At 44.8% G+C, this 14,448-nt stretch overlaps 1 protein-coding gene across 1 annotated transcript in view; it reads left to right on the top strand.

Annotated features, from left to right (window-relative positions):
• CPT1A (carnitine palmitoyltransferase 1A) overlaps positions 1-14,448 on the top strand; it is a 71,010-nt gene that overhangs the window by 45,478 nt on the left and 11,084 nt on the right. Inside the window, exons 13-14 of the mRNA XM_082660171.1 lie at positions 2,998-3,114; positions 5,348-5,512. Coding sequence (XP_082516297.1) covers positions 2,998-3,114; positions 5,348-5,512 — 282 coding nt within the window. The remainder of the gene's footprint in view (positions 1-2,997; positions 3,115-5,347; positions 5,513-14,448) is intronic.

Raw genomic sequence — 14,448 nt, 5'->3', positions numbered from 1 at the left:
GCTCCTTTCTGTCTCTGTCAGTTTGACTCTTCTGGCCATTTCATAGAAACGGAACCACACAGTACGCAGCCTCTTGCCGCAGCCCTGGGTAACCACTAAGCTCCTTTCTGTCTCTGTCAGTTTGACTCTTCTGGCCATTTCATAGAAACGGAACCACACAGTACGCAGCCTCTTGCCGCAGCCCTGGGTAACCACTAAGCTCCTTTCTGTCTCTGTCAGTTTGACTCTTCTGGCCATTTCATAGAAACGGAACCACACAGTACGCAGCCTCTTGCCGCAGCCCTGGGTAACCACTAAGCTCCTTTCTGTCTCTGTCAGTTTGACTCTTCTGGCCATTTCGTAGAAACGGAACCACACAGTACGCAGCCTCTTGCCGCAGCCCTGGGTAACCACTAAGCTCCTTTCTGTCTCTGTCAGTTTGACTCTTCTGGCCATTTCGTAGAAACGGAACCACACAGTACGCAGCCTCTTGCCGCAGCCCTGGGTAACCACTAAGCTCCTTTCTGTCTCTGTCAGTTTGACTCTTCTGGCCATTTCATAGAAACGGAACCACACAGTACGCAGCCTCTTGCCGCAGCCCTGGGTAACCACTAAGCTCCTTTCTGTCTCTGTCAGTTTGACTGTTCTGGCCATTTCATAGAAACGGAACCACACAGTACGCAGCCTCTTGCCGCAGCCCTGGGTAACCACTAAGCTCCTTTCTGTCTCTGTCAGTTTGACTCTTCTGGCCATTTCATAGAAACGGAACCACACAGTACGCAGCCTCTTGCCGCAGCCCTGGGTAACCACTAAGCTCCTTTCTGTCTCTGTCAGTTTGACTCTTCTGGCCATTTCATAGAAACGGAACCACACAGTACGCAGCCTCTTGCCGCAGCCCTGGGTAACCACTAAGCTCCTTTCTGTCTCTGTCAGTTTGACTCTTCTGGCCATTTCGTAGAAACGGAACCACACAGTACGCAGCCTCTTGCCGCAGCCCTGGGTAACCACTAAGCTCCTTTCTGTCTCTGTCAGTTTGACTCTTCTGGCCATTTCATAGAAACGGAACCACACAGTACGCAGCCTCTTGCCGCAGCCCTGGGTAACCACTAAGCTCCTTTCTGTCTCTGTCAGTTTGACTCTTCTGGCCATTTCATAGAAACGGAACCACACAGTACGCAGCCTCTTGCCGCAGCCCTGGGTAACCACTAAGCTCCTTTCTGTCTCTGTCAGTTTGACTCTTCTGGCCCTTTCGTAGGAACGGAACCACACAGTACGCAGCCTCTTGCCGCAGCCCTGGGTAACCACTAAGCTCCTTTCTGTCTCTGTCAGTTTGACTCTTCTGGCCATTTCGTAGGAACCACACGCAGCCTTGTGTGTGTGGCTGATGTTTTCAGGGTCCATCTACATTGTCCTGCTAACGGTATTTCATCCCTTTTTATGGCTGAATAGTGCTCCTTCGTGTGATTAGACCACATGGTGTTAATTCATCACTCAGTGGACATCTGGATTCGTTTCACTTTTTTTTTTTTTGCGGTACGCGGGCCTCTCACTGTTGTGGCCTCTCCCGCTGCGGAGCACAGGCTCCGGACGCGCAGGCTCAGCGGCCATGGCTCACGGGCCCAGCCGCTCCGCGGCACGTGGGATCTTCCCGGACCGGGGCACGAACCCGTGTCCCCTGCATCGGCAGGCGGGCTCTCAGCCACTGTGCCACCAGGGAAGCCCTTTTTGACTACTATAAATAATGCTTCTGTGAACATTAGCATACAAGTTTTATGTGAACATATGTTTTCTTTTTCTTTTCTTTCTTTTTTTTTTTTTTTTTGCCGCACTGCGTGGCTTGTGGGATCTTAGTTCCCTGGCCAGGGATTGAACCCAGGCCCTCAGCAGTGAGAGCGCAGAGTCCTAACCACTGGACTGCCAGGGAATTCCCTATTTTCATTTCTTTTGAGTACATACCTAGGAGCCAAATTGCTAGGTCATGGCCACCTTTAACCTTTTGTAGAAGGGCAGACATTCTTGTCTGTTTTGTTCACTGTCCTATCACGGGTGCTCAGAAGCATTGCGGACCCATAGTAGGTACTCTGTAGATACCGTTGAATAAGCTGACTTAGGTTTACCTGCCAGTGAACAGGAAACATCCACACCTGGGCCCACATCCTGGCTCCCTGAGGAGTGTGAACTGGGACAGACTCTTCACCCCTCTGAGGCTGCTTTCTCATTTATACAAGCAGGAATGATAGTTAGTACTTTACAGGCTAGTGTAAATATCCAGTGGGGTAGCACCCGGAGGGCACTAGCGCACAGCCTGGGACCTCGAAGCAGGCTCTGAGCTGCTTTCTGTGCGTCAGACGCTCTGCTCACATCCTGGCTGTGCTCTTTACCTGTCCAAACGCTGTTGAACCTCTCCAGGTCCATTTTTCTTGCCCCTGAAATGGAGGTAAGAATATCTCATTAGGTGGCTGTGCAGAGGATGTCAGATGCACAGCAGACTGTAAGCAAGTAGTTATGGTTGAGTCTTTTTTTTTAAAATAAATTTATTTATTTATGTATTTTTTAAATTTTTGGCTGGCATTGGGTCTTCATTGCTGCGCGCAAGCTTTTCTCTAGTTGTGGCGAGAGTGAGGGCTACTCTTCATTGCGGTGCGCAGGCTTCTCATTGTGGTGGGTTCTCTTGTTGCGGAGCACAGTCTCTAGGAGTGCAGGCTTCAGTGGTTGTGGCACATGGGCTCAGTAGTTGTGGTGTGTGGGCTCTAGAGCGCAGGCTCAGTAGTGGTGCATGGGCTTAGTTGCTCCACGGTGTGTGGGATCTTCCCGGACCAGGGCTCGAACCTGTGTCCCCTGCATTGGCAGGCGGATTCTTAACCACTGCGCCACCAGGGAAGCCCTATGGTTAAGTCTTGATGTTATCTCTAGAAAGAACGTGGGTTTGTCTACTTTGGGAGGTCAGATAACTTTTGTGTAACGCTATTAGCTGTGATGAGCTCTGACTTCACAGATGTATCTTTTTATTTTCGACAGTACGTACTGGCCACGGACAGCTTCCAGCTGGGTTATGCAGAGGATGGACACTGTAAAGGGGACACCAACTCAAACATCCCATACCCCACCCGGCTACAGTGGGACATCCCGCAGGAAGTAAGTCCCAGTGATCAGGCACTTGTTAATTATCTTGGGTGGGAAACGAGTTTAAACTGTAACAGTCGACTTTTCCAGCTGTCCTTCCTAAGTGTTCACGAGGTCAGTTGAAGACCCCCGAGATGGAAATCTGTCTGCCTGGGGGTTTCTTACTGGGACCTCGGAGTTGCTACAGCTCCAGTTGCCTGGGAAGCCCCAGTAAATATTTCTTCTTTCATTTAAAGCATTTGGCTAAGATTGTCAGTGAAAATTCCAGCTCAAACTTAGCTAGACATCACAATGAAAAAGTGAAAACCAGAATCACTTGCTTTGGAGTTGGAATACTCTAAATCACTAATTTGTCATTTTTGTCCCTCTAAGTGTTCTCCAATGCAGTTCGCTCAGTGGAAGCCATTTCCGGAAGGAATTTAAGGGTTGGAAATACCAAATCCTAGCTTACCCAAGCCAAGCAGGAATTCCTGGGGCCTGTGAAGTGTTTTTCTTTTTTTTCTTTTTTTGGCCGTGCCGTGCAGCATGCGGGATCTTGATTCCCCAACCAGGGATTGAACCCACACCCCCTGCAGTGGGAGCACGGAGTCTTAACCACCAGACTGCCAGGGAAGCCCCAAGAAGTCTTTTTTTTTTTTGTGGTACGCGGGCCTCTCACTGTTGTGGCCTCTCCCGTTGCGGAGCACAGGCTCTGGACGCGCAGGCTCAGCGGCCATGGCTCACGGGCCCAGCCGCTCCGTGCCATGTGGGATCTTCCCGGACCGGGGCACGAACCCGTGTCCCCTGCATTGGCAGGCGGACTCTCAACCACTGCACCACCAGGGAAGCCCCCAGGAAGTCATTTTGATGTGGAAAATATTGCATCTAGTCCTGCAGTCTTGCCCATCTGCACTTTTTTGTCCAGTCTGCCTCCCTGGGGCTGATGTGTGTTCCTCAGAGAGATGTAACCTGTGCTGAAGTGTGTGGTTGAGGGTCCTTTTAGCTAACCAAGTCACTTACCGTTTATTAAAAAAAATTTTTTTTGATGGACTTTATTATTTAAAGCAGTTTCAGGTTCACAGCAAAGTTGAGTGGAAGGTTCAGAGAGTCCCCACGCTCTCGCTGCCCTCAAACATCACAACCTCCCCTGCGACCAAATTCCCCTGCCACTTGGTGCGTCTGTAACAGTCGAAGAAGCTGCACTGACAAGTCAGTATCACTAGAGTCCGTAGTTCACGTCAAGGCTCACTATTTTTTTTCCCTCTGTCCGTGCCATGTGGCTTGCAGGATCTCAGTTCCTTGACCAGGGATTGAACCCAGGCCCTGGCAGTGAGAGCCCAGAATCCTAGCCACTAGGCCACCAGGAAACTCCCCAGGGTTCACTTTTGGTGTTGTGCATCTGTGGTGTGGACAAAGGTGTACTGACATCATAGTATCATACAGAGCAGTGTCACTGCCCTAAAAAACCTTTCCTCTGTCTATTCATCCCTCTCTCCTGCCTCACTCCCAGCAACCAGTGGTCTTTTCACTGTCTCCATCATTTTGCCTTTCCCCGAATTTCATAACTGGAATCGTACAGTGTGTACCCCTTTCAGATCGGCTTCTTTCACTTAGTGGTAGTCATTTAAGATTCCTCCATGTGACTTCACGGTTGAGGGCTCATTCCCATTGTACGACTCGACCACAGTCCCTTTCCTTTTTACTTTATTTTTCTAATTTTTTGGCCACACCGCATGGCGTGCAGGATCTTTTTTTTTTATATTTATTTATTTGGCTGCGCTGGGTCTTTGTTGCGGCACATGGGATCTTTGTTGAGGCATGCAGGATCTTAGTTCCCCAGCATGGCTCGAACCCATGCCGCCTGCAGTGAAAGTGCGGAGTCTTAACCACTGGACCACCAGGGAAGTCCCAGTCCATTTCCTTTTTAAAACTAGTTCCTCAATGGCCAGCATATAACAAGAGTGGATCTCACGAAACAGAACCTGTGACACTTTGAAATGCCCTTTGGGGTCCCACTGGGAACCAGGAGTTCCTCCTGCTTGGGCCACCCCACTGCTCTTCAAGGGCAGGGGGGGTTGCCATGTTGCTAACTCATTGCAGCTCTTAAGTTAGAAAGGTTGGGGAAAACCGAGAAGAAAAAGTGATGTGTGTATTTCCAAGCGGCAAGTCTGTCAGCTGTGCTGAAAGCCAGCTTGCTCTTTTCTTCAGAGTATGTGTCAGTATTTTCCCTCCCATTAAGTGAAAGCTTTTCTCCTTTTTTCCCAAGTGTCAGGAAGTCATAGAGACTTCCCTGAGCAGCGCGAACCTCCTGGCCAGCGACGTGGATTTCTGTTCTTTTCTGTTCAGTGCTTTCGGTAAAGGGCTGATCAAGAAATGCAGAACGAGCCCGGACGCCTTCGTGCAGCTGTCCCTCCAGCTGGCTCATTACAAGGTGAGGAGACCCCAAGCTGGGGTTTTCATCCTGAGGGCTGCTGGGGTTTTCATCCTGAGGGCTTCTGGGGTCCCTAAGTGCAGGTCCAAGGCCGTTTGCCCAGCAGATAGGGAGGACCCATCATGGGAGCAGGTCGTGCCTGTCATGGTGTGGGGGCTCCTCCCACAGACAGATGGGACAAGCGTCCAGCAGAAGCGCCTGGAGCAGTGGCGGTTTCCTGTATTGCGCAGGAGTAGAGGGAGAGTGTGGGGGATGGTAGCCAAGTGAGATCTCATTGCTCCACAAAGTGGGAAATAAACCTTTAAGCTCCCAGTCCTAGGGTTTGGTAAAGCAGAACTACTTAGGGCAAATGACTGGGTGTCTCTGACCTTTGACACCCTCTTTCATAAAAGTGGATATGCCAGGCCCTGGGAGGTGCTCTGGGATAGATGGGGTCCCTGTAGGATCAGAAGCTCATGGTGTTTCCACTGCCTCTCTGGGCCTCTGGGCACATTCTGGCTTGCACGTGATGGTCCCATCAGAGACATAGCCCAGGCCCCAGGAGGACCTTAGTGGGATTTTTTTCTGTTGGAGGGAGCGTTCCACCCTGAGAGGGCACCCCTAGTTTCCAGGGCTGGCAGAAATCCTAGTGGCATTGGCTCAAGATATGCCCTGGTTTTCTGTTGTTGTTGTTTGTTTGTTTTTAATGTTTTTTGTTTTCATTTTTGTTTTTTCTTTGGCCATGCCAAGCAGCAGGCAGGATCTTAGTTCCCTGACCAGGGATCGAACCCATTTTGTTTTTTCTTTAAGAATTTTTTTTTGATGGGGAACATTTTTAAAGTCCTTATTGAACTTGTTACAATATACTGCTTTTGTTTTATGTATTGGTTTTTTGGCCACGAGGCATGTGGGATCTTAGCTCCCTGACCAGGGAACGAACCTGTACACCCTGCATTGCAAGGCAAAGTCCTAACCACTGGACCGCCAGGGAAGTCCCAAGATGTGCCCTGTTTTTAACAGAGAACTTTCGTTTTAAAGCTTGAGTGCTGTGCCCAGATGCAGTGCAGCATCCCTGGATACCGGTTCTGCCCTTGTGAGTTTTGCTTTGTGCCAGGCACTGGTCTCAGCGCTCTCACAGTCCCCTCACTAGGGAGGAGCTATTGTTCACCCATTTTACAGGTGAGAAAACAGGGGTTCAGAGAGATGAGGTGACCTGCCAAGGTGACACTGGAGTCGGATGGATCCAGGGGGTGGCCTGTAGGTTCGATTCCTCTATAACTCAGGTCAGGAAGATAAACAGATGCAGAAGAGCACAAGAGGCAATGTTAGTATCAGGTAAACGACAACTGATGGGCCACAGTTGTACCTAAAATTAACTGTAATACAGTTCTTAATAAAGATGGTCATGATCGAGTCCCTCCCATCAGGGAAACTTGCACAAGCCTCTTAGATAGCCTAATCCACCAGAAGGCAGACAGCAGAAGCAAGAAGAACTATAGTCCTGCAGCCTGTGGAACAAAAACCACATTCACAGAAAGATAGACAAGATGAAAAGGCAGAGGACTATGTACCAGATGAAGGAACAAGATAACACCCCAGAAAAACAACTAAATGAAGTGGAGATAGGCAACCTTCCAGAAAAAGAATTCAGAATAATGATAGCGAAGATGATCCAGGACCTCGGAAAAAGAATGGAGGCAAAGATCGAGAAGATGCAAGAAATGTTTAACAAAGACCTAGAAGAATTAAAGAACAAACAAACAGAGACAAACAATACAATAACTGAAATGAAAAATACACTAGAAGGAATCAATAGCAGAAACTGAGGCAGAAGAACGGATAAGTGACCTGGAAGACAGAATGGTGGAATTCACTGCTGTGGAACAGAATAAAGAAAAAAAATGAAAAGACATGAAGACAGCCTAAGACACCTCTGGGACAACATTAAACGCAACAACATTCACATCATAGGGGTCCCAGAAGGAAAAGAGAGAGAGAAAGGACCCAAGAAAATATTGGAAGAGATTATAGTCGAAAACTCCCCTAACATGAGAAAGGAAATAGCCACCCAAGTCCAGGAGAGAGTCCCATACGGGATAAACCCAAGGAGAAACATGCCAAGACACATAGTAATCAAACTGGCAAAAATTAAACACAAAGAAAAATTATTGAAAGCAGCAAGGGAAAAATGACAAATAACATACAAGGGAACTCCCATAAGTTAACAGCTGATTTCTCAACAGAAACTCTACAAGTCAGAAGGGAGTGGCAAGACATATTGAAAGTGATGAAAGGGAAGAACCTACAACCAAGATTACTCTACCCAGCAAGGCTCTTATTCATATTCGATGAAGAAATCAAAAGCTTTACAGACAAGCAAAAGCTAAGAGAATTCAGCACCGCCAAACCAGCTCTACAACAAACGCTAAAGGAACTTCTCTAAGTGGGAAACACAAGAGAAGAAAAGAACCTACAAAAACAAACCCAGAACAATTAAGAAAATGGTAATAGGAACATACATATTGATAATTACCTTAAACATGAATGGATTAAATGTTCCAACCAAAAGACACAGGCTCACTGAATGGATACAAAAACAAGACCCATATATGTGCTGTCTACAAGAAGATCCACTTCAGACCTAGGGACACATACGGACTGAGAGTGAGGGGATGGAAAAAGATATTCCATGAAAATGGAAATCAAAAGAAAGCTGGAGTAGCAATACTCATATCAGACAAAACAGACTTTAAAATAAAAAATGTTACAAGAGAAGGAAGGACACTACATAATGATCAAGGGATCAATCCAAGAAGATATAACAATTGTAAATATATATGCACCCAACATAGGAGCACCTGAATACATAAGGCAACTGTTAACAGCTCTAAAAGAGGAGATCGACAGTAACATATTAATAGTGGGGGACTTTAACACCTCACTTACACCAATGAACAGATCATCCAAACAGAAAATTAATAAGGAAACAGAAGCTTTTTAATTTAATTTAATTTTTTTTTTCTGTACGCGGGCCTCTCACTGTTCTGGCCTCTCCCGTTGCGGAGCACAGGCCCCGGATGCGCAGGCTCAGCGGCCATGGCTCACGGGCCTAGCCACTCCGTGGCATGTGGGATCTTCCTGGACCAGGGCACGAACCCGTGTCCCCCCTACATCAGCAGGCGGACTCTCAACCACTGCGCCACCAGGGAAGCCCCGAAACACAAGCTTCAAATGACACAATAGACCAGATAGATTTAATTGATATTTATAGGACGTTCCATCCAAAAACATCAGATTACACTTTCTTCTCAAGTGCGCACAGAACATTCCCCAGGATAGATCACAGCTTGTGTCACAAATCAAACCTCAGTAAATTTAAGAAAATTGAAATCATATCAAGCATCTTTTCTGACCACAACACTATGAGATTAGAAATCAATTACAGGGAAAAAAGGTAAAAAAACACAAAACACATCAAGGCTAAACACTGCTGTACTAAATAACTAAGAGATCACTGAAGAAATCAAGAGGAAATAAAAAAATACCTCGAGACAAATGACAATGAAAACACGATGATCCAAAGCCTATGGGATGCAGTAAAAGCAGTTCTAAGAGGGAAGTTTATAGCAATACAATCCTACCTCAGGAAACAACAAACACCTCAAATAAACAATCTAACCTTACACCTAAAAGACCTAGAGAAAGAAGAACAAACAAAACCCAAAGTTAGTAGAAGGAAAGAAATCATAAAGATCAGAGCAGAAATAAATGAAATAGAAACAAAGAAAACAATAGCAAAGATCAGTAAACCTAAAAGCTGGTTCTTTGAGAAGATAAACAAAATTGATAAGCCATTAGCCAGACTCATCAAGAAAAAGAGGGAGAGGACTCAAATCATTAAAATTAGAAATGAAAAAGAAGTTACAACAGACACCACAGAAATACAAAGCATCATAAGACACTACTACAAGCAACTCTATGCCAATAAAATGGACAACCTGGAAGAAATGGACAAATTCTTAGAAAAGTATAACCTTCTAATACTGAACCAGGAAGAAATAGAAAATATGAATGGACCAATCACAAGTAATGAAGTTGAAACTGTGATTAAAAGTCTTCCAACAAACCATAATTCAAAAAGTCATGTACCACAATATTTATTGCATCTCTGTTTACAATAGCCAGGACATGGAAGCAACCTAAGTGTCCATCGACAGATGAATGGATAAAGAAGATGTGGCACATATATACAATGGAATATTACTCAGCCATAAAAAGAAACGAAATTGAGTTATTTGTAGTGAGGTGGATGGACCTAGAGTCTGTCATACAGAGTGAAGTAAGTCAGAAAGAGTAAAACAAATACCGTATGCTAACACATATATATGGAATCTAAGAAAAAAAAAGTCATGAAGAAGCTAGGGGCAAGACAGGAATAAAGACAGACCTACTAGAGAATGGACTTGAGGATATGGGGAGGGGGAAGGGTAAGCTGGGACAAAGTGAGAGAGTGGCAAGGACATACATACACTACCAAATGTAAAATAGATAGCTAGTGGGAAGCAGCCGCATAGCACAGGGAGATCAGCTCAGTGCTTTGTGGGTTAGGGAGGGTGGGAGGGAGGGAGATGCAAGAGGGAAGAGATATGGGGATATATGTATATGTATAACTGATTCACTTTGTTATGAAGTGGAAACTAACACACTATTGTAAAGCAAGTATACTCCAATAAAAATGTTAAAAAAAAAATCTTCCAACAAACGAAGGTCCAGGACCAGATGGCTTCACAGGTGAGTTCTATCAGACATTTAGAGAAGAGCTAACATCCATCCTTCTCAAACTCTTCCAAAAAATTGCAGAAGAAGGAACACTCCAAACTCATTCTATGAGGGCACCATCACCCTGATACCAAAACCGGACAAAGGTACCACAAAAAAAGAAAATTACAGACCAATATCACTGATGAATATAGATGCACAAATCCTCAACAAAGTACTAGCAAGCAGAATCCACCAACACATTAAAAGGATCATACACCACGATCAAGTGGGATTTATCCCAGGGATGCAAGGATTCTTCAATATATGCAAATCAATCAATGTGATACACCATATTAACAAATTGAAGGAGAAAAACTATATGATCATCTCAATAGATTCAGAAAAAGCTTTTGACAAAATTCAACACCCACTTACAATAAAATCTCTCCAGAAAGTGGTCATAGAGGGAACCTACCTCGACATAATAAAGGCTATATATGACAAACCCACAGCAAACATCGTTCTCAATGGTGAAAAACTGAAAGCATTTCCTCTAAGATCAGGAACAAGACAAGGATGTCCACACTCACCACTATTATTCAACATAGTTTTGGAAGTCCTAGCCACGACAATCAGAGAAGAAAAAGAAATAAAAGGAATACAAATTGGAAAAGAAGAAGTAAAACTCACTGTTTGCAGATGACATAATACTATACATAGAGAATCCTAAAAATGCCACCAGAAAACTACTAGAGCTAATCAGTGAATTTGGCAAAGTTGCAGGATACAAAATTAATGCACAGAAATCTCTTGCATTCCCATACACTAATGATGAAAAATCTGAAAGAGAAATTAAGGAAACACTCCCATTTACCACTGCAACAAAAAGAATAAAATACCTAGGAATAAAACTACTTAGGGAGACAAAAGACCTGTATGCAGAAAACTATAAGACACTGATGAAAGAAATTAAAGATGATACCAACAGATGGAGAGATATACCATGTTCTTGGATTGGAAGAACGATTATTGTGAAAAGGACTATACTACCCAAAGCAATCTACAGATTCAATGCAATCCCTATCAAATTACCAATGGCATTTTTTACAGAACTAGAACAAAGAATCTTAAAATTTTTATGGAGACACTAAAGATCCTGAATAGCCAAAGCGGTCTTGAGGGAAAAAAATGGAGTTGGAGGAATCAGGCTCCCTGACTTCAGACTATACTACAAAGCTACAGTAATCAAGACGATATGGTACTGGCACAAAAACGGGAATATAGATCAATGGAACAGGATAGAAAGCCCAATGATAAACCCACGCACCTATGGTCAACTAATCTATGACAAAGGAGGCAAGGATATGCAATGGAGAGAAGACAGTCTTTTCAGTAAGTGGTGCTGGGAAAACTGGACAGCTACATGTAAAAGAATGAAATTAGAACACTTCCTAACACCATACACAGAAATAAATCCAAAATGGATTAGAGACCTAAATGTAAGACTGGACACTATAAAACTCTTAGAGGAAAACATAGGAAGAACACTCTTTGACATAAATCACAGCAAGATCTTTTTTGATGCACCTCCTAGAGTAATGGAAATAAAAACAAAAATAAACAAATGGGACCTAATGAAACCTAAAAGTTTTTGCACAGCAAAGGAAACTACAAACAAGACGAAAATACAACCCTCAGAATGGGAGAAAATATTTGCAAACAGATCAACGGACAAAGGGTTAATCTCCAAAATATATAAACAGCTCATGCAGCTCAATATTAAAAAAAACAATCAACCCAATCCAAAAATGGACAGAAGACCTAAATAGACATTTCTCTAAAGAAGACATACAGATGGCCAAGAGGTACATGAAAAGCTGCTCAACATCACTAATTATTAGAGAAATGCAAATCAAAACTACAATGAGGTATCACCTCACACTGGTTAGAATGGGCATCATCAGAAAATCTACAAACAGCACATGCTGGAGAGGATGTGGAGAAAAGAGAACCCTCTTGCACTGTTAGTGGTAATGTAAATTGATATAGCCACTATGGAGAACAGTATGGAGGTTCCTTAAAAAACTAAAAATAGAATTACCATATGATCCAGCAATTGCACTACTGGGCATATACCCAGAGAAAACCATAATTCAAAAAGACACATGCACCCCAGTGTTCATTACAGCACTATTTACAATAGCCAGGACATGGAAGCAACCTAAATGCCCATCAACAGATGAATGGATAAAGAAGAAGTGGTACATATATACAATGGAATATTACTCAGCCAGAAAAAGGAACGAAACTGGGTCATTTGTAGGGGCCTGGGTGGATCTAGAGACCGTCATACAGAGTGAAGTAAGTTAGAAGGAGAAAAACAAATATCGTATATTAATGCATATATGTGGAACCTAGAAAAATGGTACAGATGAACCGGTTTGCAGGGCAGAAATAGAGACACAGATGTAGAGAACAAACGTATGGACACCAAGGTGGGAAAGCGGCGAGTGTGGTAGTGGTGTGATGAATTGGGAGATTGGGATTGACATATATACACTAATATGTATAAAATGGATAACTGATAAGAACCTGCTGTATAAATAAAATTCAAAAAAACAAAAAAAAAAGATGGTCGCGATCATGATGACGCTTTCTTTTCCCAAGTATCACATTCCCTGAAATGAATGCGCCCCAGGCGGTTGGAGAGAAGCACAGTCATTGTAGGGGACTTGAGCTTTGTCTGACAGATGAAGTGAATAGAAGATATAATGGGATTGAGGTCCTGGATCTTAGATTTAATTATCTTGATTTTTAAAAATTGATAAGCAAATGGCATGTAAGTCTGCAGCGTTAGGAACTGAGGAGGTGGTGACCCTTCAGATACAGAGACGATTTTAATAAGAGGATCCCAGGTTCCATAGCAACACGTTTGAAAATCTCGAGGAAATGAGGATTTTCTGCAGGAACACAAATGAGTAAAGTGGGCCCCAGACAAGGTAGACAGTCTGAGAAGGTCGGTGTGCGTCGATGACAGACAGGTAGTTGGAGAGCTGCCCACCCGCCAGTGTGAACCGGCAGGCAGCAGCTTCGCGGCTTTGAAGAGCGGGCAGCTCCAGAGGCTTCAGGAAGGAAGGAAGCTGCCTGATGGCCTCCCAGGACTAGCCTCACTCTGGTCGTGACAGTGACCTGCACGGAGCCTGCCCAGTGCCGGGCTGAGTGCTGGCAGCAGCCGGTTAACCCTCATAGCAACCCCGAGGAGGGTACTTTCTCATCTCCGCTTTATACTCGAGGAGGTGGGGTATCCTGCCTGCAATCTATAGCTCGTTTGTGGCAAAGCTGAGGTTGGATCCAAGCAAGCTAGTCCTCAGCCGCTGTGATACAGCTTTTCAGCTGATGGTTGCACGAATAAAGGAAGCCATGGGTCAATTTTGCTCACAAGTGCAGATGCAAAAAATCTGAGTATAAGAAGAGCGAATAGCATCTACCAGTACAGGGAAGATATAATCACCAGCAATAGTTGATCCCAGCGGCAGGAGGACGGTTTGTTATTAGTAAATCCGACAGTAGATTAAATCATATTACTAGATCAGAGAAGAAGCCAGTCATTGTGGCAGTTGCTAACAAGGCATTCAAAATGTAGCATCCTGTCTCGATAACTCTTAGTATGAGGGCTGTTTCCTTAACACAGTAAATCCCATCCTGTATCAGCCACCAGCGTATTCCTCAAAGGTAAAGCATGGAGGCGACCCCATTAAAACAAGAAGGATGAGGAGGCCCCAGGAGGCTGTTCCCAGACAGCTTTCCGTGAAGTACAGCGAGTGCAGCCGACAGGCTCATGGGGCAGGAGGAATATTCGCTCATCTGCTCAGAAGATGGAGCGGGCGGAAAAGCTTTTACGGTTAAGAAGCGTGTTCAGGAAGGAGGGCCGGTGCAGAATTATGCAAAGATCAGCATCTTCCTCGTAGAGCCACAATAGCCAAGCAGGAAACATCGTAGGAAAATGTGATGCAAACTGGAAACAAAAATCTGGGACCTCAGGTGTTTCTTTCTTTCTTTGTTCCTTCATGCAGGCAGGCGTGCTGTGCCACGCGGCTTGTGGGATCTGAGTTCCCCGACCAGGGATCGAACCTGGGCCCTAGGCAGTGAAAGCGTGGAGTCCTAACCAGTGCACTGCCCAGGCGTCTGTTTATAAA

This window comes from Grampus griseus, assembly GCF_964374135.1.
Source record: "Grampus griseus genome assembly, chromosome: 8".
Taxonomy (NCBI): domain Eukaryota; kingdom Metazoa; phylum Chordata; class Mammalia; order Artiodactyla; family Delphinidae; genus Grampus; species Grampus griseus.
Note: the sequence above shows the minus strand (reverse complement) of the source record. Positions and strands in the feature narration are given on the sequence as shown.